Source organism: Anser brachyrhynchus (assembly GCF_964034855.1).
Source record: "Anser brachyrhynchus genome assembly, chromosome: 19".
NCBI classification, from domain to species: Eukaryota; Metazoa; Chordata; class Aves; order Anseriformes; family Anatidae; genus Anser; species Anser brachyrhynchus.
The window spans coordinates 721,814-748,995 of NC_137712.1; the positions used below are offsets into that span (position 1 = coordinate 721,814).

The 27,182-nt window shown below is 49.4% G+C and overlaps 2 protein-coding genes across 2 annotated transcripts in view; one reads left to right on the top strand and one right to left on the bottom strand.

Moving 5' to 3' along the window:
* Nucleotides 1-21,991, bottom strand: part of LMX1B (LIM homeobox transcription factor 1 beta) — a 109,153-nt gene extending 87,162 nt beyond the window's left edge. Inside the window, exons 1-2 of the mRNA XM_080561350.1 lie at nucleotides 21,362-21,991; nucleotides 20,796-20,982 (exon numbers count right to left, since the gene is read on the bottom strand). Coding sequence (XP_080417476.1) covers nucleotides 20,796-20,982; nucleotides 21,362-21,500 — 326 coding nt within the window. The 5' untranslated portion in view covers nucleotides 21,501-21,991. The remainder of the gene's footprint in view (nucleotides 1-20,795; nucleotides 20,983-21,361) is intronic.
* Nucleotides 21,499-27,077, top strand: LOC308180355 (uncharacterized protein; the record flags this gene model as incomplete). The annotated part of the gene is made up of 3 exons (XM_080561818.1): nucleotides 21,499-21,607; nucleotides 22,093-22,431; nucleotides 25,569-27,077. 3 exons carry the CDS (start codon nucleotides 21,499-21,501, stop codon nucleotides 26,471-26,473), a joined length of 1,353 nt encoding a protein of 450 aa, XP_080417944.1. The 3' UTR covers nucleotides 26,474-27,077.
* Nucleotides 27,078-27,182: the final 105 nt, after the last annotated feature.

The following is a 27,182-nucleotide window of genomic DNA, read 5'->3' on the forward strand; positions in this document are numbered from 1 at the left end:
TTGTCCAAAAACTATTCCTCCACTGGCTCTACTTCTACTGCAGACAATCCTCCTCCGTGGGCCACTGTCAGGGCTTGCAGCACACACAGCTCAGCTCTGCAGCTGCCACTGGGGCAGGAGGCAGCAGGGCTGGGTGCGCTCGGCTACTGCCAACACCCATGGCACACACCTTGTAACAGACTCCCGAGGGAGAAATTAAAATCCCACCCTACTTTCCAGAGCTATCCAATACAATAAACACAGAGATTCTTCTATGATAAGTCCTAAAAACGTAATCCTGTGAGGTGTGGCATCAAGGAAAACAAAAAAGGACTGTAGAAAAGAACCAAGCCTGTAGACTGTTGGGGGCCTTTTCTTGTCATCATCTGCAACCTCCTGATCTGAAACATCTGCATTGTCTTATGCCGGTCATCAAGACCCACTGTCCCTCTGAACTCCAAATGTTTCCCTTCTCCGCTGTTCAATGCCTCCCTGGGTCACAGGCCCTCGCACACAAATCATTTCAGCCTTTGGAGGGGGCTGAGAGAAAGGCAGGGAGGCTCTGAAATTCAATCCCTGAAAGGTTTTTCTTTTTCTTTTTCTTTTTTTTTGGCCCAAACAAAAGTTATTTTTCTTTCAATGAGAATGCTTTAGCATCAAGTGCTGCTAATGCAGCAGCACCTCCCCACGCTCATGTGCGTGGATCGCTGTCTCCCCTGCTTACTGACCCGCTTGCTCAAGAGATGGGCAAGACATGTCAAGCAGATCTGACGGGCTGTTTTATAAAGCTGCAGGGCGTGCTGCCGATTGTAAGGTCTGCTTATCTCTGGTGGATGCAGAAAATGTTGCATTGTCTGCTTCCTTATAAAACAGACCTGTTAGTTTTTACTACATGAAATCCTACCAGGAACCATCACTGACTGAGCTACTGCCTTGTATGCACAAATTGGCACAGTGAAGAGCCTCAACATTTCGGTATTCACAGCCTCTTACTGCATTCTTTTGGTTTGCATTTAACATTTCTCTTATGTTAAAATACTCCTGTTCTTGCATTTAAGTGAGGGTTTCTTTGAAAAATCTGTTGTTTTGAAGACTGTCTATAGTTTTACTAAGACTTGTTCCCCAAGCACACTCTGACATCACACTCTCTGCTACAATTCAGCTGTTAATTAACTGACCTTAAATGTTTACAGGCATTTTATAGACAGTCCTTCACCAGCCTTACTGATTAGATGGATATATAATTTATTTTTTTTCAGATCACTTCATCCAGTCCTTTCCTCACTATAGAGACTGCCACTAAACTGATACAGATTTTGAGATTTGAGTAGAACTATGCATTCAAAGAAAACATGCTCTGCTGAAGGGAATCATAGAATCATAGAATAGCTTGGGTTGGAAAGGACCCCAAAGATCATCTAACTCCAACCCCCCTGCCATAGACAGGGACACCACCCGCTAGATCAGGTTGGCCAAGGCCCCATCCAGCCTGGCCTTGAACACCTCCAGGGATGGGGCATCCACAGATTCTCTGGGCAACCTGTTCTGGTGCCTCACCACCCTCTGAGTGAAGAATTTCCTCCTAATGTCTAATCTAAATCTATCCTCTTTTAGTTTAAGACCATTCCCCCTTGTCCTATCATTATCTACCTGAGTAAAGAGTCCTTCTCCACCCGTTTTATACGACCCCTTTAAGTACTGAAAATCTGCAATGAGGTCACCCCGGAGCCTTCTCTCCTTCAGGCTGAAGATAGATCCCCAGCCCTCTCAGCCTTTCTTCACAGAAAAGGTGCTCCAGCCCTCTGATCAAAAGGAAGCATCACTACTTTCCAGATTCCTTTGCTTGCTGTTTTTTTAAAAAAACAATGCAGTGTACATTCTCATTTGCTTGCACTGTAAGACAAAAGCCACTGATGTTTAAGGTGGAACAAACAAATCTGGAGGAAACAGTGGTGAACTCCTCTGTGCACCTCAGACAGGAATTTTCCCATCCTGATGGCTGGTACTGCCCAGGTCCTCAGAAGACATGGGAAATGGTGTGTCCCAGGGAGGAGAGCACCCTGGACAGGCCCCAGCCTGCAGGAACCCTGGGCAAGTCACTTTGTAAAGGACTTTGATATCTGCTGAAGCTAAGTGCCATGGGAGATGCAGCTATTTCCTGCACATCAGATGTGTGCTCAGACTGGGGAGCACAAGGTCGCCAGGAGACTGGGTGGGGGAAGGGGAATTCCTGAAAGATAATTTCTTAAAACACTTAATTAGCACTGACTTTTAACATCTAAACTTACTAAAAAATGTTCATAAATATGAAAAATACAGAGGAGCTAGACACACCTTCTAAAACTAAGACTGGTGAGTAGTGCTGAGTAAACTAGCTTGAAGCAAATTAATTGAAGTATCTCTACCAGTAATGCCACGCTGGATGAAAGTTAAAAAAAAAAAAAAAAAAAAAAACTTTAAAATTTCTCATTTCCTTGCTTTTGATTAAAGCTTAAAAAAAAAAAGTCTATACACCAGAATGCAGCATTCTTGCATTCTTTTAAAATTTCCCAGACTTCTGTTTCAAAAATTGCAGCAACCAGTATAAATTTCACAAATCCACTAAAGAGGCAACTCTTCAAATACCTGTGGTTTCCCACATTTTCCAAGAAAAACAAAAAGATTTATCGTTTCTCATGTTAAATCTGAGAGGCTAAACTTTGAGAGACATGCTTGCCCACCTGCTGCACATGTATTAGTTCTAGCTGAAGAGAAGTCAATAAAAATGGAGAAAGAAGAATTTGCAGAGCTGGTTAAAGTAATAAGATTTGTTTCAGAGCATCTGATCTTTAGACTAACAGACTTCCAAACAGTTGGACAAGTAAATAAAGCACCACAGGGAACCCCTACTTGAAATAGGTTACTGCAGGGATACGCACAAAGGAATTCCTACAACTAAGAAAGAGCTGGAGCTATGAAACTTATAATACCATCTATTGGGATGAATTGTTGACTTCTACAACACTTAGGAGCGAATTCTATAGGTATCCATACCTTGAGGACTACATAGAATTCTGTTCTGAGCTTTGGAAAAATATTAAACCTATTAACAATTACCACTAAACAATAACAATATTTTGCACCTCATGTTGACCCTACAGTCATGAAAAGATCATTTGTTTTTAGTTCTACTTACTCCATTCTCTCAACAGAAAGTTTGTAGACGCTTAGTGATACATCTCCTGACATAGTCTTAAAGGCATGAAGGAAAAAGAAATACCTTCCTAAAGGTCTTTCCTTCTTTTGAGAAATGCTAAGAAAATTAAAACGCGAAAAGTTAGCCTAACAATCCTCCTATCGTCCCCCTGGGATTTTCTGCACTACATAGCCAGCTTCCCCTGGATGGAAGTAGGACAGAAAATGCAAATCATTCACAGCAGTGCAAGGCGTGATACACCAAAAACATGTAATAATCACAGCTTAGAGCAGTCAGGAGTGGGAATGTGTAATACAGTAGGCAGGAGCTCTCTGCTCCAACAGAGCAAAGTGCAGTCAGAGAACTAAGCAGATGTCCAGTGTTCATCCAGCTACGAGGGGGTGGAGGTGACACTGTTGTAAGGTGCCATCTGATCAGGACTTCTTTTCTGTGCTTGACATGAATAAGGGGATTAGGATGGCAAGTTTCCGTGAGCTCACTCTATCGGACAAAAGGCCCTGAGGTTTAGTGTCACACTGCCTGATAAAAGTACAGGAGGCTGTCAATCAAGGGCTTCTAGGTACTTGTGTCAGTGACATAATCTTATTAGAAGATAAACCAGTGAAATCCTTTTCATGATGAAAAGTTACATTTAATTGCTCCTTTGCTTTTCTTCTTTTCCTCTTGTTCATTTGTCCATTTGACTTTGTTAATGTTAGCTATTACAAGAATATAACAGGACAAAGATGCGAGCCATCACGCTACAGCTATGTTCATAATAAATGAATGACTAAGCATCCTGAAGGACGTCAGTGTCTTCAGGAACACCATCAATTGTGATCTTTTAAACAGAAGGTCAAAAGTTACTGAATTAATTAGCAGGAATACTCATGCACAAGGATAAAGGTAAATGTTATGTCAGTTGCTTTAATGCAAAAGTAAGCTGGCAAAAAGACTGAAAAATTGCAAAGCCCAGTCTCTGTACAACAAAGGAGGACGTTTAATATCCTCTTAAAGTGGCAAATCCATATTAGCCTTAGAGATGTGGCTGTTTTGCTCTCAGCCAATTTCAGGTTTCTTTTTGGTTTCACAAACAGGCAGCCGATGCTGACACATGAGTCACTGCGCACTGCCTTGGAAGGACCTGGAGAGACGTCACTGGTGCCCATAGGGATAAGCCAGGGAGCACTGCTGTGTGGCTAGGAGCAGGGCAGGTCCAGCCCATGACACACAGGCCAGAGTGACCAGAGGAGCCCTGGCAGCATGGAAGCTCTCCCATGTCTGAGAGGAAGCACATGAGGTTTGAACAGTGCTGCCTTCTGGGGACAGAGGAGAGTGACAGGATGCTTGACCCCTAGCACTAGTGCAGAGGATGTGGCGCCGCTGTCCTTGGGCATGCTGTAGCTGGACACCCACGCAGCCACGTGGCTGTGCTGTGAGCAGCCCACATGCATCCTGACCATGCCAAGCACAGCCCCCAGGCAACCACAGGACTCATGTCCTCATGCGTGGTCCCCCAACATTCCCAAGACAGCCCAGACATCACTCTGTGTCACTGGAGGCCATCACGCACACCACTGGGAGATGAGTGAGGCAGGCCACGTGGCCAGGCTGGTCAGCAGTGGGGCACGAACCGCTGCATGCACTGCCTGCTATGGCAGCTCACGTGCACACCACAGGCCGAGGCACACCCTGTGCACCTCTCCTCTGCTCTCTGCTCTGCTCCTCAGACAGGACAAGATATGCTGGCTGCCATTACTGCTGAGCTGCAAACACCCCCAGGCCATGGAGCCCCTGCAGCCCCGTGCACACCGCGGGGCCCCACGGGAGCAGCCCCCACCAGCAGCAGCAGAGCTGTTTGCTCTGGCTCGAACTCACCAGCAGTGCCAGAAGCTGCAGGATGGCAGGAAGCTGTGAAAAGTCTTAAAGTTATTTTCCAAATATTTTCAAATTGGGAAAGAAAGTTTGGACTTGATCTTGTTTTAACAGGACTGATCCAACAGAGGCTAAATTTAAGGTCAAGAAGTCTGTCCTGGAAAAATCAAACCGGACAAAAAGACAAGACAAGCCTTTGCCAGCAACAGAAGAGGAGAGTTGTTCAGGTTACAGTGGCTTAGATTGCCCCAGAAAATACCTCTGGGAAGTAAATTAGCATTTGCCATGCAGTTTAGCTACCCTAAGACTCCTAGTTCTTCAACTAGTTGTGTGTGTAACTTTACCTTGTAAACAGCTGAAGACACTGGGTAAAATTAACCACCTTATTATTGCAGGATGACAAGCCAAGCTAGAAGCTGTGCTTCTCAAAAATATATATTTTTAAAATCACCATATACTTGTCACAATTAATGCATTGCAAACATATTCTGTGTAAACTACTAGTGCCATTTAGCAGCACGGTGTCCCACTAAAGTAAGTTTTACACTAGGTACCCAAGTGTGCATGCTATCCAAATAATTTAGCTTCACAAATGCAAAATGTTTAAAGAAAAAAATAAATTCCATTCATTTTATACATACTGTTCCTTATTTTGTCCAAGTGCCTGTCTGACTGACAACAAACTAGCACTTTAAGCTGGAATGCTTTGAGAAATTAAACGTGTAACTCTCTTCCATAGCTCAGTTGTTCTTAAAGAAAATAAGTCCTATATATTTCTTCAAGAAAACCACATTTGCATTTAAGAACGAGCAAAAATTCTGACAAGTGTCTTAATACTTTGTGTGTTGGTTTTTTTTTTTAGTAAAAATTTAAATAAAAATCATAAGAAAGAAGGATCAGAGTGGTAGATAGTAGAACAAAAACATGATTTAACATTGGTTAAATCAGTGGTAGTTGGTAATTTAATGAAAAGACAATTGTTAGATTACTGGGCTGTAGATCACATACCACTGACATTCCACAAACACTTTGCCAGTGGAAACCTAACTCCAGCTTTTGGGAAGACAATATCAAACCAGTGTAAGATATTATAAATTAACTACCTGACTTACTATTTTTTTCTCAATATAACAGTTTCTACATTAAGCATATTTACAAAATCCTTTTTTATGTTTTCAAATATTTAATTGCACCTATGTCATACCTGTCAGTTCTGTGCTAAACTGTAGAGACTCCAAATAACTAAATTGAGAAAACCTGTCAGAAATATTTGCATACAGGTTATTTGCTATGTACCCAAATTTCTATTACGTTTTCTTCTAAAATCAACACAAGATGTGGAACTAGATCTAACCCAAGCTCAGATCTACAAGGTAGTTGTATCAGTCATCTCCATTTGAAATGCTGCACTTTGTAGGCTAACCAATGAAACAGAACTATCACAAAGAAATGTTTAAAAGATATCAAAACAGCCAGGAGAAAAGAACAATGGGTGAGCTAAATGCAGAAATTTATTTTTACTGATCAAACTTAAGCAAATCCACAAAACCATTAGGAAGTGCTGTCAATTATGGCTTGAAATCTAAGAAAGTAGCCATTCAAAGCACAGTAGGCCCTTATAAACAGTTAATCCACGCAGCTGCAGTAGTTAAAGCAAACACACTACCCTTCACTGCACCATCAATTACACCTTCCCAGAAAAAATTACACAAACTATGTAGGATTTTTCAGAGAGAAGATGGATTCTTTTGGAGACTTGAGGTCAAGACTGGGCTGTTTAAAGTATATTATTAACAAATAAACATTTATTGCAAAAAAAAACCCTATAGGCCTTTGGGGAGGAAAATTGTGTTATTTTTGGCATCAAATGACACAAGCCATTTATGGCATGAATGGCTATCACCAACAGACTGATGAAATGGCAAATGTCTCCCACTTAACTTCCCCTGGCTTCCTGAATAAACTTTTTCAAACACTTTTTCCCTTCTGAAATGGCAATAAACTCCATGTAATTTTGGTTTTCTCTCTGTTCTCGTTATTTCAAGATCCGTAGCTGGAAAGGGTTGAAGGTACTTCCAGATGGGAGCTGAAGACTCCCCAAAGACTGGTAAGGTGATGAAAATCACATTGTTAGGATCTGGGGCTATGCACTGACCTTGTTTGTAAGTATTCTTGCCTGAGTGACAACTTGCCACTGGCTTTCAAATGGCTGGGTGAAAAAGCTGAGGTTTAATTGTGGCATCCAACAAACTGACTGTTACAGCTCTGTCATTGAATGTATCCGCTACGCACTCAGACAACCCCTGCCAAAATATGAGCTGAATTTTTAAGTTAAAAAAAAAGCCACAAACAGGCTTCAGTTATGCTAGACAACCAGTATTCATGGAACATGTATGAAACGAAGACAGCTTGCTTGCCTTGGGCTTGTTCTACATCCTTTCTGTAACACGAGCATCGGCTCACTGATCTCAGCCACTGTGCAGTCCCATTGCCTGTCCCAGCTGAGGAGCATGGTCCCCATGGGCCGTGGACCACCCTGCTCTGACTGCAGCCAATAGGCAGGTGGCAGGGCCCCAAGTGCAGCCCATCATTCAGTCCTCCCATCTCCTTGAGCAGGAGTGGCGGCTGGATGGGAAGGAAGCTGTGCTGGGCAAGGCTGCTCTTCCTTTAATTGCCCTGGAATGGCTGGGGATTCTCCCACATAAAATTAATGCAGGCGCCATCAAGGCTAATTTATTCCACACCCACAAAGCCATGCTGGGGAACTGGCCCAGGCACGGGCAGGGAGGCTGAGGCAGCGTGGCTCTGAGGGCCAAGCTAACAGGAGCTGCTTACCCTGCCAGCACTGGCTGCTCCGCTCAGACGGGATGTGCCCCAGCAGCTCGGAGACCCCTGCAAGCAGCTGGACGTGTGTCACCTCTCCCAGAGCTGGGCACGTGGCAAGCTGCAGCTGTGAGACAAACCCCACGTCCTCCATGCAGAGCCCTCCCACCGTGGTTCCCACCAGGCAGTGACAACCAGGAGTAACCACGGTGCAGCAGCTGCAGCACCATACTTGTGTCCCTCCATGAACAATGTGGCTGCTGGCAGCAACGCCTTCTGCTCCTACGGGCTGGCTCGCTTGTGTGTTACAGCTCCAACCACAAAGCCTGGCAGGTTGAAACCAATGATGCCAAGCAGTGATAGCATTGCTGCAACATCTCACATTCCATTTATTCCCTCAAATATTTCTACTGCATTTGTAATCTTGTAACGTTTCATATATTGCTCTTAATTTTGGATTTTATACTACAAGTATTCCCCCGTATTTTGTACTACAAGTACTGCCAAGTTGTGTTCCAGCTGTAAGAAACCATAGCATTGCTTGTCTTTGTACAAGCACATTCGCACAAACCCGAATGCACACACAGGGCATTGTCATATCTGGTGCAGGGATCAGTGCCCACGCAAACGCCAACATGAACTGCACGGGGATACCGCACTGGTACTGTCGCCCCTTCGCGATTTTTGTAAGGTGAAATGTGTGCCCAGCATCCTCGCAGCTCGGGAAAACCGGGGGAAAATGCGATGAAACACGCGATTGCTCTCGCGCGCGTGTGTGAACGGGAGCGAGGCAGCATCCGGCCGCTGCGAAGCCTCCGCGCGCCCGACGTGCGGCGCGGGGGGTCCGCGGACGGGCGGCACCGCCGCCGGGCGCGGCGATAGCGGGAGCGCGGGACCGCTCCCTCCGCGGCCGGGGGAGCACCGCGCCCCGGCGGGGGCGGCGGCTGGGGCCGGCGGTGCCTCCGGGCCGGCGCCGGCCCCGGCCCCGGGACCCCGCGGCCGGGCCCCGCAGCGCGCTCGGGCCCCGCGGAGCCCCGCGCTCCGCAGACGCCGCAGCCGGGGCGCGGCGCCCGGCGCTCCCCGCGCCCGCCCCGCCGGGGCCGCCGCTCGGCTCGGGGCCGCCTCCGAGCCGCGGGACGAGGCCCGGCGCCCGCCGAGGACGGGGGCGCGCGGGGAGGCGAGCCCGAGCCCCGCGGCCCGGCGGCCCTCCCGCGGCCGCCGCCGGCGGGACACCCGCCAGCAGCGCGGCCGGCCCTCGGCAGGGCGCGGCGGTGGCCGGGGCGGCCCCCGCCGCCTGCTCGCGTGCTGCCGGGCGCAGCCGACGGGCAGCGCGTCCCCGGTGCCTGCTGCCGGGCGCGGCGGGGCCCGCACCCCGCGCCGTAGGGCTGGCGGCAGCAGCGGTCCGGGAGCCCCCGCCCCGCTCCCTGCCCAGCTGCGGACGCAAGCTCTGCTTGCGGCCCGTCCGGGGGCTTGCTCCGTACGGCGTCGGTTCGCCCACCTTCACTGAGTCTTCCCTGGCCGCCTTCTGTTACTACGTGGTGCTTAAAGCACCGAAACCTAAAAGCTAAAAACGGCCATTTAAAAACACGGAAAGGCATGTATTCTCCCGAGTCTGTGTGATTGTTTGCATGTAACAAAAACCATACCGACGTGTCGTGAAGTTACTATCAATAGAATCACTTCGGAATATTTTTTTTCTTCTACAGTTTCAAGAGAGCCATGTGTGGGAGGCAAAACTCATTCACTGGGACTTGGGACAGACTGGCTCTGCACAGGGGCAGGTTTTGCTGTTTCTTTCTCTATATCTTCTTCCTTTATGACTCTGGAGTCTAATCATTAATAATCAGAAGCTGACTGAAGCACTAGAATTATAATATTTCCATTTCCCCAGTGCACGTAAGCACAGGGAATACAAGCAGCTTGTGAAGGACAACAGAGCCACCAGAGTTGTGAAGAACAGGAGCTTGTCATTGTCAGGACATTTAGAGAAGGAAAGGGTTGGATTTCTAAAGCCTTACTGCTGGTTTGAGCATTCATGTAGGGCCCCATCACACTTTCTTCTTCAGCTCTAGCACGAGGGGAAGCTGACCCATGGGGTCGTGCTCCATGTGCAAAACCTTCATCGTCGCCAGATGAAGCCCATGCCGAGATCCAACTGAGTGGACAACTTGCAATGTTAAACAAGGTACTTGGGGCAGCTTTGGCCTATGAAGAGCCTCATTCCTAAAAACTGCAGTGAACAGCTCCACCAAGCTCTCTCTAGACATTTACTGTCAAGTAGCCTGGACTTGCATGATACTGCAAGCCACTGCATGCCAGGGAAGTTGGCTTCCAGGGCATTACTTAGGGAGCCCTGTGAGGGAGGATTTGCCAGCTCAGGCCCTTGTGGGGGCCAATGACCTGGCAGCATCAGCAGCCTCGTGCAGGGAGCACTTCGTGTGCCGGTGACAGCTGCATCAGGAATGCACTGCTGACCTCAGCGAGAGCCACAGCCCGCTACAAGCTCCGGCAGCATGAGGACTGCTCTCCAAAAGTGCAACAGATAGGCACTGAATCAAGCCTGCCTGTACAAACCTTCATAGAGAGGAAATTCAGTTGGCAAGCCGTGATTATTAATATCCAGGTCAGAGGGGAGGAAAAGTCAGAAACACAAACATCCCAATGACCATGCAGACACCTCTGAATAGACAGCGTGTGCGACCGCATCCCAAACACACAGTGTGCACCAACCTGTGTGCCCACACGGCTCCCGCTCCCCTGCCGCAGCCTGGAGGAGCCAAGCTGGGGGCTTTTGATCTATGTGCAGTTCACGAGCAGCTCAAGCACAGCTCCATCATTTGCCTGACAGGGAGGATGGACCAGGTAGCCTACATCCCCAGCTGCTGGAAGAAATAAACCAGGTGAAAACAAGGCTGAGCGCCCAGCCAGCTCCAGCCTGTGTTGCAGCAGCGGGACCGTGGGCAGCTGGAGGCATCTCTCACTCCTCCCAGCTCAATGTCCTCCCACAGCTCCCTGCAGCATCTGCAATCATCCCTTCTGTGGCTCCTGACCACGTTAAAAGCTCACTACAAGGTTCACAGAGACAGGAAGGTTGGCCTGCTCCTGGCCAAGATCTACCACAGTTCTGAGGGCACAGCACTGCTAAAATATATAAATGAAGAGCTGTTGCAGTAGAGGTTGCTTAACACTGATCATTAACTACAAAGAAATGTCTGCAGAAAATCCTGAATATTTATGGGTAGTGCTGGAGCTACCAGACTACCACATAAAGCTGTACCCCGCTGCACCAAAGCTTCTACCAACTGGAGGCAGCTTGCCTATTCTGTGGTCATTTCAGTGTTCTGTTTTGCATTTTTTTGTGTTTTGCGACTCACTCAGTTTCCTGGTTTCCTACCATGCTTTATTCTGATTTACTAATAAGCCTGTTCTGTACAATACAGAATTAAATACTTGTCTCATTTTACATGCATTATCAAAAGAAACCTCAGCAAACACCCTCCCTCCCATGAAACTGGATTAAAGTTGTGACATAAAACAGAAAATTAGAAATCAGAGAAGCTGTTTCCAGTGGGAAGTTAAAGGAGTAGGCTCTATCAGGTGATAGAAAAATGCTAGCTGTAGGCAAGCTGATTATGTCGAAGGATAGGATCACACAGGTTGAAAACAACTGTTCTGTGGAATGGATGTTAATGACAATTGTAATCTTTCTCACTAATGGGTTTTGGCACGTATCATGCGGCAGCCTAAGGGTCTGGTCCTGCAGAGCTCCTGGTGACCCCAGCTCTGGTTGTGGAAGTCAGCGATGCCCAGCGCTCTGCCGAGCCTGACCTCTGAAGAACAAACACTGTTCCCAGTCACACCTCTCACATGCACATTCTGTAAGAAACATGCTTTCTAATATACAAGGAATGCATTAGTGCTAAATTTTGAAAAGAGAAACTACTGCAAGAAGTAGCAATGTTTGAGTCAGTCTGATGGAACAGTGAGTAATCACTGGTTGTAATAAATGCTTTAGGAGATTATTAATATTTTTTTCTGCAAATTCAAATTTGCTCGCTTCCTATGATAATAATAATAATAATAATAAAAGTAATAACTGTGAAGAATAGCATTGGTGTAGACGATTATGTAAAGACCTCTATTCTTTTTTTAGTTCTGTTTTTTGTTTTTGTAATCAGTGAATGCTGATTCAGGTTGCACTAAGGAACAAACACATGAAAGCAAACTTCCTAAACAGCTACCAGGAGGATTTGGTCCTCAGCATGTGCACATAAATTCTATTAGCTCTTACTGGGAGAGTGCATGTGCATGCTTGTACATTATAAATAATATACTGATTGCAGTAAAATCAAGAGCCAAATTCTATCCTTTGATGAGCGAGGATGGCTCTCATTGAAGTCAATAGGAATTGCATGTTCACAAGTTCATGTCAACATTTGCAAAGGAAAATTTTTTTGCATACTAAATAAAATATGTAGTATGTTTTGGAAACAAAGCAAATGACCTCCGTGACAAGTGTTTTCTCTAAATGTGTTGGCTTGTTATAGAAACACTGGAGTATAAACCCTTATAAAGTTCCTAAGAAATATGTTATTCCTTGTCTATGTTGATATTAAAGGGCATTTAATCAATTTGTGCTGTATCGGTTCTGCTGTATCTATAATGAAGATCACTGTAAAATTTCAAAACCAACAAAATAACAAACTGGAATTAATCATATTAACAATTCCTTTACTGTAATACAATCTTGCAAATGTCTCCTTGTTCAGTTGCCCACGGCAAATAGTTTTTGAAAGAAGAGTAAAATTCTCTCTGTTCAATCTGAGCATCGTGATAAGAAACATGCAGGTAGGTTTTAGCTGGGCTGGTAGATTTCCATCTCAGTCTTGAAAAGTTGTAACAGATCCTGAGTTCCTCTGGTAATACTGATCTGAACATTTTATCTTCTAAAGACAGTGTATACTTAATGTTGCATACAAGATACTTTAAGGGGTTAGCTCCTATATAATCTCCATTACAATTGCGTAATTTGCCACACATGGTGCTTTCTACTTATAAGGTGCATTCAATACCCAATAAAGGGCAATGGCAACACATATATTCTATGTATGTGTCGGTTGTATAAAAGGAGACAATGTTTGTTATTGGTAATTTGTTTGGTAAGAATCAGAGCCTATTTCGCAGTTTTGACAACTGACTGCTCACTTCCAGGGAACAGAAATCCCCGTCTGCTCCTCACATCACTCTAGCACAATAATTTGCCTTACTTTTTATAAAACCCGCTGATGCCAGTGGCTGGATCTGATCTCTGTGACTGCTTTAGTCAGAGCGATTGGACAAGTTTGTCAACATATGTTCAAAGCAATTGCAGGCAGGCATACCAAGAGGTAAAACAAAAGCAAGACAAAATTTCATTTGAAGAGTAACAGTCTAGCCAAAGCAAGTTCAGGAACTTAAAGAAAATGCAATCGTAGTAATTAAAAAAAAAAAAAAAAGTCAAAGATCTGCCTCAATTTTATCTTGAATTTAAAGAAGCATCTGGAAATGGTGAATAATTTTGCTGAACGCGGCAAGTAAGACTCAGATATTTGGATCTATTTTAGCATGCATGTTATAAACACCAAAGAACATTATATTTAAAACCAAAGGTCAGCTTGTTCTACCTGAAAAGTTTTTTTTCTTCATTTTTTTTCTTTCATGCTCTATATTCTTGAATTCAGAAGTCTAACTTTACTTTCAGTATTTATTTTACATTAGATATGGATTTGTTCACATGATTTTTTTTTACTTAGTTTACATAGTGGAAGTAGTGTCTCTATCCCTAAACATTACCAGTGCTGTTAAAGTTATCTGCAAAATAATCTTATCTCCGTTACATTTTTACAGCGTCTTAATTCAGAAAACACTTCTGTTTTCTAAAAAAAAAAAAAACCTAACATTTTTTATCAAGCTAAAATCAGTTTTAAGTAACAGCTTTAGATACAGCACACTACAATTACGTAGGTCTGCAAGGTGTATATTGAATAATCTTTCCCTGCTTGCTTGATATATTTATCCAATTCACTTAAAGAAAGGAAATTTGTGTTCTTAATTGCACTCATCTAAATCCACGGTAAGTCCTCTAATTTCAGAATTTGGCTGCCAGTGGCTCAGCTGTCAAGGTTCACATCGCACTGTGAACATCGCACACATCTAACCTTCTTCTTTGTTTCAGAACAAATGTGGAGTTTTGATATTTTGTAATGAACAAGACACTGTCATTTCATTATGAGTCAATCTTTGCCTCCTGAGTAATGCAATCATCCCCAAATCATGCCAAAAAAAATCTTTCCACCACACTAAACCATCCAAGAGTAATACATGGCTTGTTTACCTTTACTGGAGATTGCTGTACAATTCACTTCACAGTTTTATTTACTTGCTTGCTTGCTTTCTTACCTTACCTGAGCAATAACATGACTTATCATACAAGAAAAAATAATGCAGGAAAAAAGCAGCATTTATCCCTGTTTTTGTTTTTTTTTTTTCCCCTGCAAGTATGTCTTTTGACCTGAAACACCCTTTTTAAAAGATACTGTAACGTTCTTTTTCCATTTTGCTGGGGTTTAAAATTCACAGTCTTTTTGTGAATCTGAACATTATGCAACTTGTGAAATCTTGAAATATTACTATTACATTTACACATCACATTCTTCCAAAACTGACACAAGAACCAAACAGCCCAAGAAGTATTGTGCAAACCAAACAAACATAAAATGTACTTGTCGGCTCTTCAGTCTAACAATGATAAGAAAAATGAAGTATTTTACTAATCCTCTCTTCCCCCTCAAATTACCCCACTGAGCAGAAGCATGTTACTAATCCTGTCTTCCCCCCAAAATTACCCCACTGAGCATGTCAGCAGAAGTCTATGGGCTTCTTTGTGTATGGGTACTGGGGTGGGAGGCGTGTGTGTGTGTATGTCTCTGCGCCTAACTGCGTGTACACACTCATTTCACAATGCAGGACAGCAAGCGTGTTTGTTTTTAAGTATGTATTTCATTATACCCACTGAAGGCCCCATCCTCTTTTCTTGTGCACTCTAATCTCCCACTGACTTGCACTGTGAGTATGTAGGGAACTCAAGCTCATGTCTAATAATTTACTTTATCTGCTGCATTCTTCATTCCAGTAGAATGAGATATTAAACAAAATCAAATCAATTCTTGTTTCAAGAACAGTAGTGAAGAAAAGCAGATTTAGTATAAATCTGAGTTTTGTGGATTTTGTCTGGAATGAAAAATAAAACTAACAGATACATTATGAAAAAATACTCCTTTTTTTTCTTCTGAAAATTTATTCCCAACTATCTGACTAATTTAAGCAGACTCTAACTGTTATTAAATATGCCCCAACTTTTAAAGATCACAAGAGCAGTAAGTGTTTTAAGACATATCATGCTTTATAGGCTGCTCCACAACAGAGGCACGGAAGATATACATTTACAATTGAAATACACTAATAACGTAATTGATCTAAGAAAATACATTATAATCCAGACATTTCATCATGATATATTACTAATAGCTGAAAAGGTGCAATGTATGCCTTTGAACTAGCTTAAAATGTTAGGCCAAAAAATAATAGATGTGATTTCTTAGCAGAATACAAAATACTCCTGTTTATTATATATTTTGGTGAAGAAATTTTCACAGTGTGTATCATGTTTATTATTTCTTCTAATGATGGAAGTTTGATATTATAAATTATCCTCTTTTTAATCTAGTTGCATATTGCCTACATTGCAAAAAGTTCTTCCCTATCATTTTCTACCATGGATAAGTACAATTTATATATAACTGTTGTAATTATTTTGTCCAGTAAGTTTACCATGATTGTTGAAGGAAACCAAAATATCTCCCCAAATTCTTACAACATGCTCCACTCTATATGTCTGCTACTATTCATTCAGTCTAACTTCTAACCAAACTCTGTTCTCTTCGCTGGCTCTGTTGATCCAGTGCCATTTCAAAACTTGCGCAGTTATCTCCTCTGCAACCTCTTCTACGTGCTGCAAGGAGATGAATTCCTGCTGACGCAGGGGGGACCTGAGGGGGTTCTGCCCAATCTCTGGCTACTCTGCTGATGTCATCTGCAGAAATAAGTTACATTTCTGTAACACTCCTGCTTTTGGAATTGTTTTGAGGTGCTCGTAAAGCCTGATCTTACAAAGACGTTTTAATTGGGCTGATATGTCTGATAATGCAGGAACGTTTGGTTTTTCAGAAAAAAATGCCAGAGTATTTCAGACACTTTTAAAAGCATTTTTAGTGGATGACATAACTTTAATCATTACTCTATGTCCTGGGTATGTGCTTATGCTACTCCTCATCTCTAAGTTTCAATCAGTTTTATGCTATTTCCTAATGACACATTCACGAGGACTAGAGACAGTCTAATGCAGGAGGCAAATGGAGTGGAGTGGGACACCACTGCTCTGCAAAATTTTACCAAATTCAGATGATGAACAATTGTACTGATGAACATAACAATAAGTCTGATGTTCCTCAGTTTAAAAAAATGTAAAACTGAAAACAAATAAAATCTTCCTGTTAGTAAACAGTATTACCCACTCTGCGTGTAGCAGAATCTGAGAACTCGAGTCACCTCTTGTACCACGAATTCTGCCTACATTCCACAGCCTGCTCTCATGATAGAAATGCTCACTCTCTCTCTCTGGAAGAAAAATAACATTCATGAAAATTAGAGACATTTACTAATAGGAAGCTTTTCTATTTTGAATATAAAATGCAATAGAACCGGGAAACATAAGTCTCACTATTACGCTCGTGATGGAATTTCCAGAATCTAGAGAGGTTAACATTTACACACAGCAAAGAAGTTCCACAGCATTTTGTTTCCTTTCTGTTAGGTACATGCTGCTCCACGCTGATTTTACATAAAAAGTAAGTACAGTCACAGCCAAGAAAGGATCTAAAGATGAAGAACAGTATCAATATGTACCAGAAATACATGGCAAGTACTTTTATTAATAGCATCCAACAATGATGCTAAAACAACGCCTGACACATCGTGAAGAATCTAACAAAAATCTAAATATTTCTCTTTCTTACGCTAGGCAAAACTTAAAATGCATAGATAAAAAATTATGAAATATGAACTGTGATTGTTACCCTGTTCCTTGAATAAATGACCCCCTCCACAGCCTTTATTTTCAATGCTACAAAAAGAATACGGAACTTTCTAGAAATTATATTTATTACTTACATACGCAAAAATGTAACCTGAAATAGTTACTATTCATAGCATTTATATTTTTAAATATCAGCAATAACTAGAGCAAATCATTGTGTAACACTCAGTAGTGAGACAAAAACAAAGCAGAAAAGCATAATCACACACAAAAAAAAAAAACAGAAAATGAAAATGAAAAAGATATGTAATATTTCTAATTACTAATGCTTTGTAGCAAGAAGCACTGTTATGAGTGATACAATAAATAAATTCATTTAAGCAAATAACCTGAAAATAACTACTGCCAAACACCTATTTTTGAGAAACATTCACTCTAAAGGTTTCAGTTTGTCAGAAAGAAAACTTCTTTTTTAGGAAAAAAAGCTCAAGTGTAAGGTTCCAAATGCGCAACAATACTGCAATTTGGCAAAGCTCTCATTAAAATCAAAGAGATTCTGTTTGAGTCAGGCTTGCAAAAGTCAGCCGTCCTGGTGCCATTGTACTGCTCTGTATTTTTCCTTAAAAGCCTTGCAATCAAATGTACTGTGACCCTCAAAATATTACATCTCAGCAAAATAAATACTTCACGTAAAATCAAAAGATCAGTATGTACTCACGAAAAAAAAAAAAAAGTTTAACTGCGTTCTGTAAGAGGAGTGTAAAATTCATGCATAGCATAGAGGCTGGTCCCACTGATACACCAATGATATTTTTGTAATAAATTACATTTATCAGGCACCTCTGACTATTTCAAACCATGCTTGGGCCACTAATCCACCTCCCCCAGCATTTATTCTAACATTCCAAGCATAGGGGTAGCTTCAAATAGCCAACATTTTTATTAGGAAAAAAAAAAAAAAGAAAAATGTTTTTACCCTCCCCCCCTAATGTGAAATGCCCTTATCCAAGGATGGGCAGTAATCATTCCTGACCCAGTGAAAGGTTTAAGGTCTGATATCTGACCCATCAGAAGCTTGCTTTCATTAGAAAGACGAGACATCAGTTTTCCAAAGATATACACACAGCACTTGATTATAGTCCTGGGAGTTCTGGAGAAATCTGACCTTTAAATTACATTACTACATACAGAAAAATCTATTTAAAGCTAATTTCAGTAACTAAGATATTTAAGTAATCTTTATTCTCCCTCTTATTTTATTTTCCAGAGATCTGTAAATAGGATTCAGGATAACAGAAAGCACCTGATTTTACTGATATTGTCTTCTTCTGTACCGGTACTGTTTCACCGCTGCACTCCAAAGCACATTTGCTTAGCACATAGGTGTTATACATCATGGTACGTTACAGTCTTGGATGACGGTTGTACTAGCATGCTGGAGATGACTTGCACAACTTGCTCATGGCTTCACTCCTCCCTCCACACCGATAAAACTGATCATCTGCATCGTACAGCCCGTGAAAATAGTTTTCATGTCTTTATAGCTATTTCTATACTTTAGCTATCATAAAAGAATGCTTCTCTAAGCTTAAAACATTACAGACAGGGAAAGCACGCAAACAGTTTCAGCATAGTTTCACGTTTGCTCTTTTGGGCTAATAAAATTTCAGGGAAAACAAATTTTGATTTACCATGTCTCCCCTCCCCTTTCCATGAGCTACTTCTGCTGTCAGTCCTTGGGGGCACACACAGCAGGCTATCATGTAATGTCACACTAGGTGCTGGGATTCAACAAAGGCTAACATGTTGATATCTTTTTATTGCTCGTCAGCCTGGTTACCCCATTTCCCCCCTATACAATGGGACACTTTTGATAATATGTAAATTTCTGAACCAGTTACATTTCTATTTTCAGTCAGTAACTTTTTTTTTTCCAAAGCAATACAAAGCAGTACTCTATTATCTTGCTTTTTAACTCACAAAATATTCTCCTTTATTTTACAGAACCTAAAGATAGGACCGAAGTGGTACATTTATTTATAATAAACATAAATATTTACATTGCCAAACAATGCTTTTTTAGGTAGCCTAAACACTATTTAAAATTCTTTCTTAATTAACAAAAATATCAAAGGTAATACTACCTACACTGGCAAAACTTTCATCGAGCTACCACACTAGCTAGTAGGCTGTATTTTATTTTGTGTAGAAGTAAAAGACAAAGTATGTGAAGATTCTTCCCAAATACGAGTACGAGAAAATACAAATATTGTTAAAATCTCAGTTCCTACAAGGGCAGGACTGCGGCAAACTAGCTGAGGCAAACTCTGGTCTACTTTCATGTGAAGTACCCAGGCCTGTGTAAGATTCTTTAATAGCATGCTGGTAAGGGCTGCAGTATGAAATAACACGTTTTGTTGTAATTCCTAAACAGGGGGACATTTATCTAGGCCATTTATACAAGAGTTATAACCTTAACAATATTTATACTCAGCATGTCATGTTAGCATTTACTACCAGTTTCCATGGAGATGGATTTTCATGCTGTAGCTATGAAATGCACATTGTTGCCACTAAGCCACTTCAGGCCTTTCTGGAAGCCTGCTGAATGCCTGACAAAAGTTGATGCAAACCAATAGTTGTTGTTCTTTGTTTGTTGCCAGACTTCTAGCAGAGCCATATTATGTCCTAGTGATTGAAGTGCCCATGTTCGCCCCCCTCCCGGCACAAAAAGGATCCTCAATTTCGGTGACAAGCATGAAGTGGGCTTCTGCAGGGGAGGACAAACGCCACGCAGGGCCGGAGCTCTGTCTCCGCACAAGGACACGGCGCGGCGGGGGGCCGCTTTCCCGACAAAGCCTGACATTTTGGGGATAAAGTGTAAATAAAATAAAGCGCGGGGAGCGCCCGGCCGCGGGAGGAAAGAGTCAGCGCCGCGCTCGCTCTGCCGTGGAGGCTCGGCCGGCGCCAGACCCTGCGGCCACGGCCCGCGGGCACGGCCGCCCGCGCGCCCTCCGCGCCCCGACAGCGGCCCGGCAGCCGGCGACGGGCGCCCCGCGCCCGGTCTCGCCCCGACGGGTGCGCCCCGACGGCCCCGCCGAGCCCCGCGCGGGGGCCCCGGCGCTCACCGCCCGCTCGGGGCGCCGCGCCGCCGGGCTCCCTGCGCGGCGCCGGGCGCGGCCGGCACTAACCGCGGGCCGGCCGCCGGGGCTGTCCCCGCGCAGCTCCGGGGCGCCGGCGGGACGGGGCTCGACCCCGGGCGGACGGGCCCTGCGGTGCCTCCGCAGCCCAGGTGGCGACAGCTGCGGCGGGCCGCGCCGGGCCGGGCCGCGTCGCGCCGAGCCGCCGCCGCCCCCCTCCGACGGCACCGCAGGACCCCGGACCGCAACGGGTCCAAGCGCTGTGGAGCCCGCGGCGGGCAGCTCCCCCTTCGGAAGGACATTTTGTCTCAACGCTCGTTCAGCGCCGTTCGCTGCAACGTTAATTTCCAGGCGGCCGCTCCGCCTCGGCGCCGGCGTCCCCGCTAGCCGGGGCCGCCACCCACAGCAGCCCCGGGTCCGCGGCACGGGCGCAGCCCCCCGTCCCTGAGGGGCTCTGGGCGTTCGCACGATCGCGGTGGGAAGCTGCCAGAGGCGGCCCGCTCAGAAACACGCTCCGAGTCTCGCAGCGTGCCTCCGAGGCGGGCCGGGCCACGCTGCCAGGGCTTCGCTCGCCGCCGGCGGGCACCGCGGGGCCGAGCCGGGCCCTGCCAAGCCGTGCCGGGCCGGGCTGAGCCGGGCCAGGCCGGCGGGACGCACGGAGTGTTCTTACTGTTGGTAGTCCTGTTTGCAGTAGAGCTTTCGGTCCCGGAAGTAGCAGCTGGTGGTGAGGGCTTGCTGACACACCGCGCACTGCAAACACTCTTCGTGCCAGGAGGACTCGTTCACCCTCATCAGAAACCGATCCGAGATGGGCCTCTGGCAGCCTTCGCACACGGCCTGGTGCTGGCAGTCCGACCCTGGGAACGGCAAAGAGCGGCGTGAAGCGGCGGGACGGGCCCGCGCCTCCCCGGCCCCGCGCCGCTCTCGCGCCCGGCCCCGGCCCCGGCCCCGGCCCCGGCCCCGGCCCCGCTGCGGCGCCCGGAGTCGGGCAGCCGCGAGCAGCGCAGCTCGGCCGGCCTCGGACTTCGGCAGGGGCGAGCGTGGCCGCCTCCAGGTCTGCGCCCCGCAAGTGTCAGTTAGAAAGTTCCGCGCCCGCCTGCAGCCCGGGGCGAGGCTGCTCAGCCCGCAGCCAGCCGGGCTCGGGCTCCGTCAGAGCGCAGCCCCGGGCACCGAGCGGAGCCAGGGGAGCAGCAGGGTTTGCTTTTTGGCATAGCCGAGAAACGAGCAGCAACTCACCCAGTAACACTCCTAACGTGGCCGGACCCGAGCGCAGAGGGTGATCTTCCATTTTAATACCGTCCAGCATCTTTGAGCAGTCCGACTGGCCCCGCGTAAAGCACCTTTCCAAGGACTCGGGACCTGTTGCAATATCCATGGGGCAGGCGGCGGCGCTGGCCGGCGCTCCGGGGCGGCCGGGGGAGACGGGCTGCCGGGCGGCGGGGCCGGCTCAGCCCCGCGTCTGGCCGAGCTCTGGGACACTCTGTTGCTGGGAGGAGGGAGTCGCTTTTATTTTTATCTGGGAGACATGAGGAGCGTTTCCTGCCTGAACTTCCAGAGACGGGGGGCAGAGGAAGGAGCCGGCGCCGCTGCCCATGGGGGCAGCCCGTGCTACACAGGCGCGCACATGCTCCGCACACGGCGCTGGGCAGCCCGCGTTGTCACCTGCTCGCCGGAGCCCCACGCCCTCCGCGGAGGGCCCTCCCGGGGCCGGGGCCGGGGCCGGGGCCGGGGCCGGGGCCGGGCGGAGCGGCGCGGCGGGGCCGGGCGGGGCGGCGGGGCTTCCCCGGCGCTCCGCAGCCCATGTGCCATGCGGCGTCCCGAGGAGCCGCGCCGTTTAGAGAAGGGGCCGCGGCGGAGGAACACACCCCCCGGCGCCTCACCCCTCCTCAAACTTGCTGACATTTGAACTCCATTGGTGCGCGCCGTATCGCTGCGCCGCGGTGATCCGTCTCCTCGACGTCAAATAGTGCCCTGGCCCCGGCGGGCCCCCGCAGCCCCCGAAGCGCGGCGGCGCCCGAGGCGCGGGGCGGGCGGGCTCCGCGCACCCCCGGGGCGACTCGGGGCGGCCGCGGGGCGCGCGGACAGCGCGCGGGGCCGGGGCGCGCCCCCGCGGGCCGGGGGCCTGGTCCTGGGGCCGGGGCCGGGACCGGGGCCGGGGCTGGGGCGAGCGGCCGGGAGAAGAGAGCGCGGCCGCCGAGGAGCGTCCCCGAGCGGCTCCCTGAGTCCCCGCCGGGCTCCGCTCCGGCCGGGCGGCGGCCGACAGCCGGCAGCTCGGCCCGACGGCAGCTCCTGGCTCCTGCCCCGGGGTACGTAGCTGCGCCGCCGGCCCCGCCGCGCGGGCGGCCCGCCGGCCAGGGCCGCGGGCAGGTGGCGGCGGGGCCCGGGCGGCCGCGGGCAGCCCCCGGGCGAGAGCCGCCGGGCGGCGGGGCCGCGCCTTTGTCCCCGCCGGCACCTGGCGGGGACGGGGCAGGGGCGCGGGGCCGCGCCGTTAACGCCCGTCGCTGCCGGCCGGCTCCGCTACGGCGCGGGGCCGGGGCCCTGGCCCCGGCTGCCCGCGGAGGGGCCCGGTGGCCGGCGCGGAGCGGCGCGGCGCGGGGCCGGGCGGCCGCCGCAGGGCTACCGGGCGGCGCCCCGCGGGGCTCGGCGTGCGGGCGCGGAGGGCCCGGCCCGGCCCGGCCCGAGGGAGCGTCCGGTGACTCCGCTCCTTTCCGAGGGGCCGACCCCCGGGCCGAGGGCGGCGGGACCGTCCCGCGGCCGTGCCCGGGAGCGCTCAGCGCGCTCGGGAGCGCTGTGTCCGCACGTACTGTCTAAATACCGTTTAACGCGACTGGCTGCAGAGAGCTTTGGATGTGCTGTACTGTTTCGTTCTCTTAAATGCAAAAGTATTTGAACGCGTAGATGCTCTGTGTTTATATATATAATTACATATTTGCACACAATATGCACGTGCGAAAAAAAAAAGCATATTTTAATTTACCGCGCTCTTCTGTTCTTTTTTGTTCAGAAAGAAACATATAAGAAAAGCGATACCCACCGCTCTCCATATGCTAGAGAGAGAATTCCTGAAATACCATGTTTGGGGCTTTCCTTTCGTTTTTGTTTTTTTGCTGATACCGTTAAAAATTTAAATCTAAGGAAATAAAAGTCTGGAAAGGATTCAGTACCGGGTTTCTTAATGTGACCCGTGATATGCTGTGACCCTGCTGAAGGAAGAGAGTTTATTTTGTAATGCTCCCAAAATATTGATATTTAATAAGCAGGACAAGTGTTAACTTGAATTACTTAATGCTTTTTTTTCTGGGTCTTAAGGTAAAGCCTTCTTTCTCTTCGTACAGAAACATCTCTGAATGAAATTCGTAATTACGTTTTAGTCAAATATTTTGGAAAGGGTTTTAAGTAGTAGAGCTTATTTGATTTTTGTTCGGGACAATACAAATCTGAAAACCTTTGTAGCTAATACCGAAAAAATAATATATGATTATTTAATTCTGAGATCAAGATAAAAGCTGCTTAGATTTCAGAGTTCAATCAGCGGAGAAAAAAAAGCTTCTCGTTTACATTAATTTTTTATGTTCCCTTCCTATTGTCGTGTAAGGATTCAGTTTTCTCCATCACACAACGGCTATGTTAAACTGTGTTCGACAATTGCGAGGAAAATGGGAGTCCCTCTGTCCTTTCCGCAATAGTTTTTGTAACTTCAAATTAAAAAAAAACCAACCAAACAAAAAAAAACACCAATCCTCTGCGGCGGGACCGTTGAGAGAGGAACGGGAACCCTCCCAAACTCGCACCCACAGCAATAATTCAATCTTTGTTCGTGGGCTTTTACTCACAAATATCACACCAAAGATTTGTTACTTCTTGCCATGTGTGTGTACGAACACTGCACCGGATAATTGTTATCCCTGCCTGTTACCCCGAGAACAATTCGATGAGGTGTTATATTCGGTTTATAAAGTGCTTTTAACGAAAAACAAAATACAATTAAAACACCCACGCGCAAAACCATCACAGAAATAAAACATAACCAAGCCTGACACAACCCCTCCTCCCCGTGGCTTGGTTCTAATTCCGTATTTATTTGCAAGACAAATCTTTTTGTTTTGAGGTGTTTTGTTTTAATTTTAAGAGTTGAGCAACCAGTCACCCTTCTGTATTTCCTAAACAAGGCAGGGAAGAATAGGGTATAGGAGTAAATAACGCTGGTTTGAATCCACCTGAGGAACCTTCGTGGCTGCTGCAGTTGTGCGCGTGGATTCGCGCAGCTCCCGCGGCCGAGGATGAGGCGGTGACCGCCCGCGTGGGAGCGGCGCTCCCGTCCTCTTCCCTCGTCGTCGGCCCTGCTCAGGCGCGTGCACGCGTGTGCCCGAGCGCCGCGGAGCCCGGGGGGGGCTCGGCCGTGGGTGCGCGGCAAGACCCGCTCCCCGCGGGTGTGCGGATGTGTGCGTGACAGACCCGCCGTGCTCCGCGCTGCGTGTGCGTGCCCGGGACGGCGGGGGGCCCGGGTCTGAACGAAAGAGAGGAAGGAGAGGAAGGAGAGGAAGGAGAGGAAGGAGAGGAAGGAGAGGAAGGAGAGGAAGGAGAGGAAGGAGAGGAAGGAGAGGAAGGAGAGGAAGGAGAGGAAGGAGAGGACCTCTCCGTTTTCTCTGCGTGAGCGTGTAGCCCCTGGTCGGGTGTGTGGGTGTCTGCGCATCCTGGCTGCGTGCATGCGTGTGCAGCCCCGTCTGTGCCCGTGCTTTTTTCTGCACTCCCGGCGGGGTGCGTGCGGCCGCCCCGCCGGGCCCGGCGCGATGTTCCCCGAGGTGCGTGCGTGCGGTCCGTCGGGGCGCGGGACGCGCAGCGCCCGCTGCCCCTGGAGCGGTGTCCGCAACCCGCGGGGGTGCGGGGGGAGCTCCGCAGGGTGCGGACTTTGCCGAGCCGATGCGGAGCGTGCAGCCCCTCGGGCGCAAAGCCTGATCTCCGGCTGCGGGCGGGCTCCCCGGTCCGCTGGAGGCGGCGACCGCGCTGCGACCGCGGCCCGGCCCGGCCCGGCCCGGCCCGGCTCTGCTGCTCGGGGCGGCCTCGGGTGCAGCCTGCCCCCTGCCGGCGCGCGGCGGCACGGCCGGGGCGAGCCGCGGGCGGTGCGGGGCCGAGCCGAGAGCGGGCCGGGGTCAGCCGGGGCGAGGCAAGCCCAGGAAGCCCGGGGCCGGCGCCGCGGCTCGGGGCCCGGGGCCGGCGAGCGCAGGGCCCGGGGGCGGCCCCGCGGGGAGGCGGCGGCCGCTCTGCTCGCTCCCGGCCGGCGCGGAGCAGCCTCTCGTCTGGCCGGGCGCCTGGGCCCGGGCGCCGCAGCCACCGGCCCCGTCTGCAGCGATGCGGACGCGGGACGTGGGGGGAGCGGGATGCCGCGGGGCTGCACTAGGTGCCGTCGGCTCCGTCTCACTTTGTCCTGTTTCTCTATCCACAGCTGGACTCCGCGACTCGCTGCCCCGCGGAACCACGGCCTTTGCCGCTGGCAGGCGGCCGACACCGAACCGTCGCTGCCCGGAGACCGTCCCGCGGCGGGGGCGGGCGGTGCTGAGGGAGCCCGGCCCTGCTCGTGGCGCACCGGCCCGGCCGCACGGCGGGCAGACACACCTCGGGGCGGGCGCGGCGGGGGCGCACCGGTGCAGGAGACCCGCGGAGCCCTTCCCCGAGCGGCGGCCTCTCCCCAGAAGGGCTCTGCAGCCCGCGGCTCAGCCCGACGGAGCGCCCGGGGTGCCACCCGCCGTTCGGTGCTTCTCCCCCGACGGCCTCAGCCCCCGGGCCGGCTCCGCAGGCCGCCGAAGGGTCTGGGCCGTCGCGAGGGGACACTTGCAGCGTCGCCGGACCGGGAGCCGCGGCGGAGCGGCTCCGCAGCCCGGGAAGAGTGCACGTCGGGTGCGCTCGGCGATGACTGATGCAGCCCGCTCTCCCTCCCTCGGAAGGATAAATGTAAGCGAGCTGCAAAGTGTAGTTACTAATAACAATAACAATAAATTACCGTGCTGTTGCTCGGTAGCACAAACAAACGATCGCCGTGAACCACGCGGTGTCTCCCCGCGCCTCGCAGCCGCCCCTCCCCGGGGACCGGCCCGTCCACCGCGGGCGGCTGGCGGGGACGGCCCGCCAACACCGCTGGGGCTCGGCCCGCAGCGGGCGGGGGCTTCACCTTGGCCCCGGGCAGGGACCCTTCTCGCCCGGCAGCCTCGTGGAGCAGGTGACCGGTCAGCGACGAGGCCGCAGCAGTGCCAGGGAGCAGGACCGGTGCTCAGGCGGCCCGGGGTGCAGCCGGCGGGTGGGTGGGTGGGTGGCCTGGAGCCGGCGCGGGCCCGCGCCCCGAGCCTGCAGTGATCGGTGCCGGCGCAGCCTTTCAAAGGGCCCGACCCCTCCCAGGGAGCCCCGGGAACCCCCGCGCCGTCTCGGCGGGAGCGGGCCGGCAGACCGCGGTCGAAGGCTGTGCTCTGTGGAAGGCGGCGAGCACCGAGCCGGTATTTTAATTAAGCAGGGTCTCTTTGATATAGGCAGCCTGATGCTATCTCTGTGCGCTGTTCCCTTCACGGCAGCTTTTGGGTAGGAAAATTGCTGAGAAAGCTGGATCACATGGACTGTCTGAGCTGCTCAGAGCAGCGCCAGAAAGCCCCGGGGAAGGCAGCGGGTGCGTGTGTGAATGTGCGCGGCGCGCTGGGAGTTCCAGCTCTGCTGTGGTGCGGTGCGCGCTGTGTACATTTTCGGGGGGCCTGGAGGAACTATAGTCAATTTACCATGATTAAAGGCACAAGCAAGGAGGCGCCACACATTTGCATGTGCCTTCATCTTTTTTAAGTGGATTTTTGAGGGCAGTGCGGCAGACAGAGTTGGACTCCGCGTCCCCTCTCCGCCGGCGGAGCGCCTCGCCGTGCTGCCTGGTGGCGCAGCGGTCTCGGACCCTCCGCCCGCCCCGAGGGGCGAGGGCGCCGCGGACGGGCCTGGGCGCCAGGGCCCGTCAGGGCTGTACCGGCCCGGAGCGGTGCCGCTCCGCTGCCCGGTCCCTCACTCCGTCGCAGACACGGCCCCGCGCGCC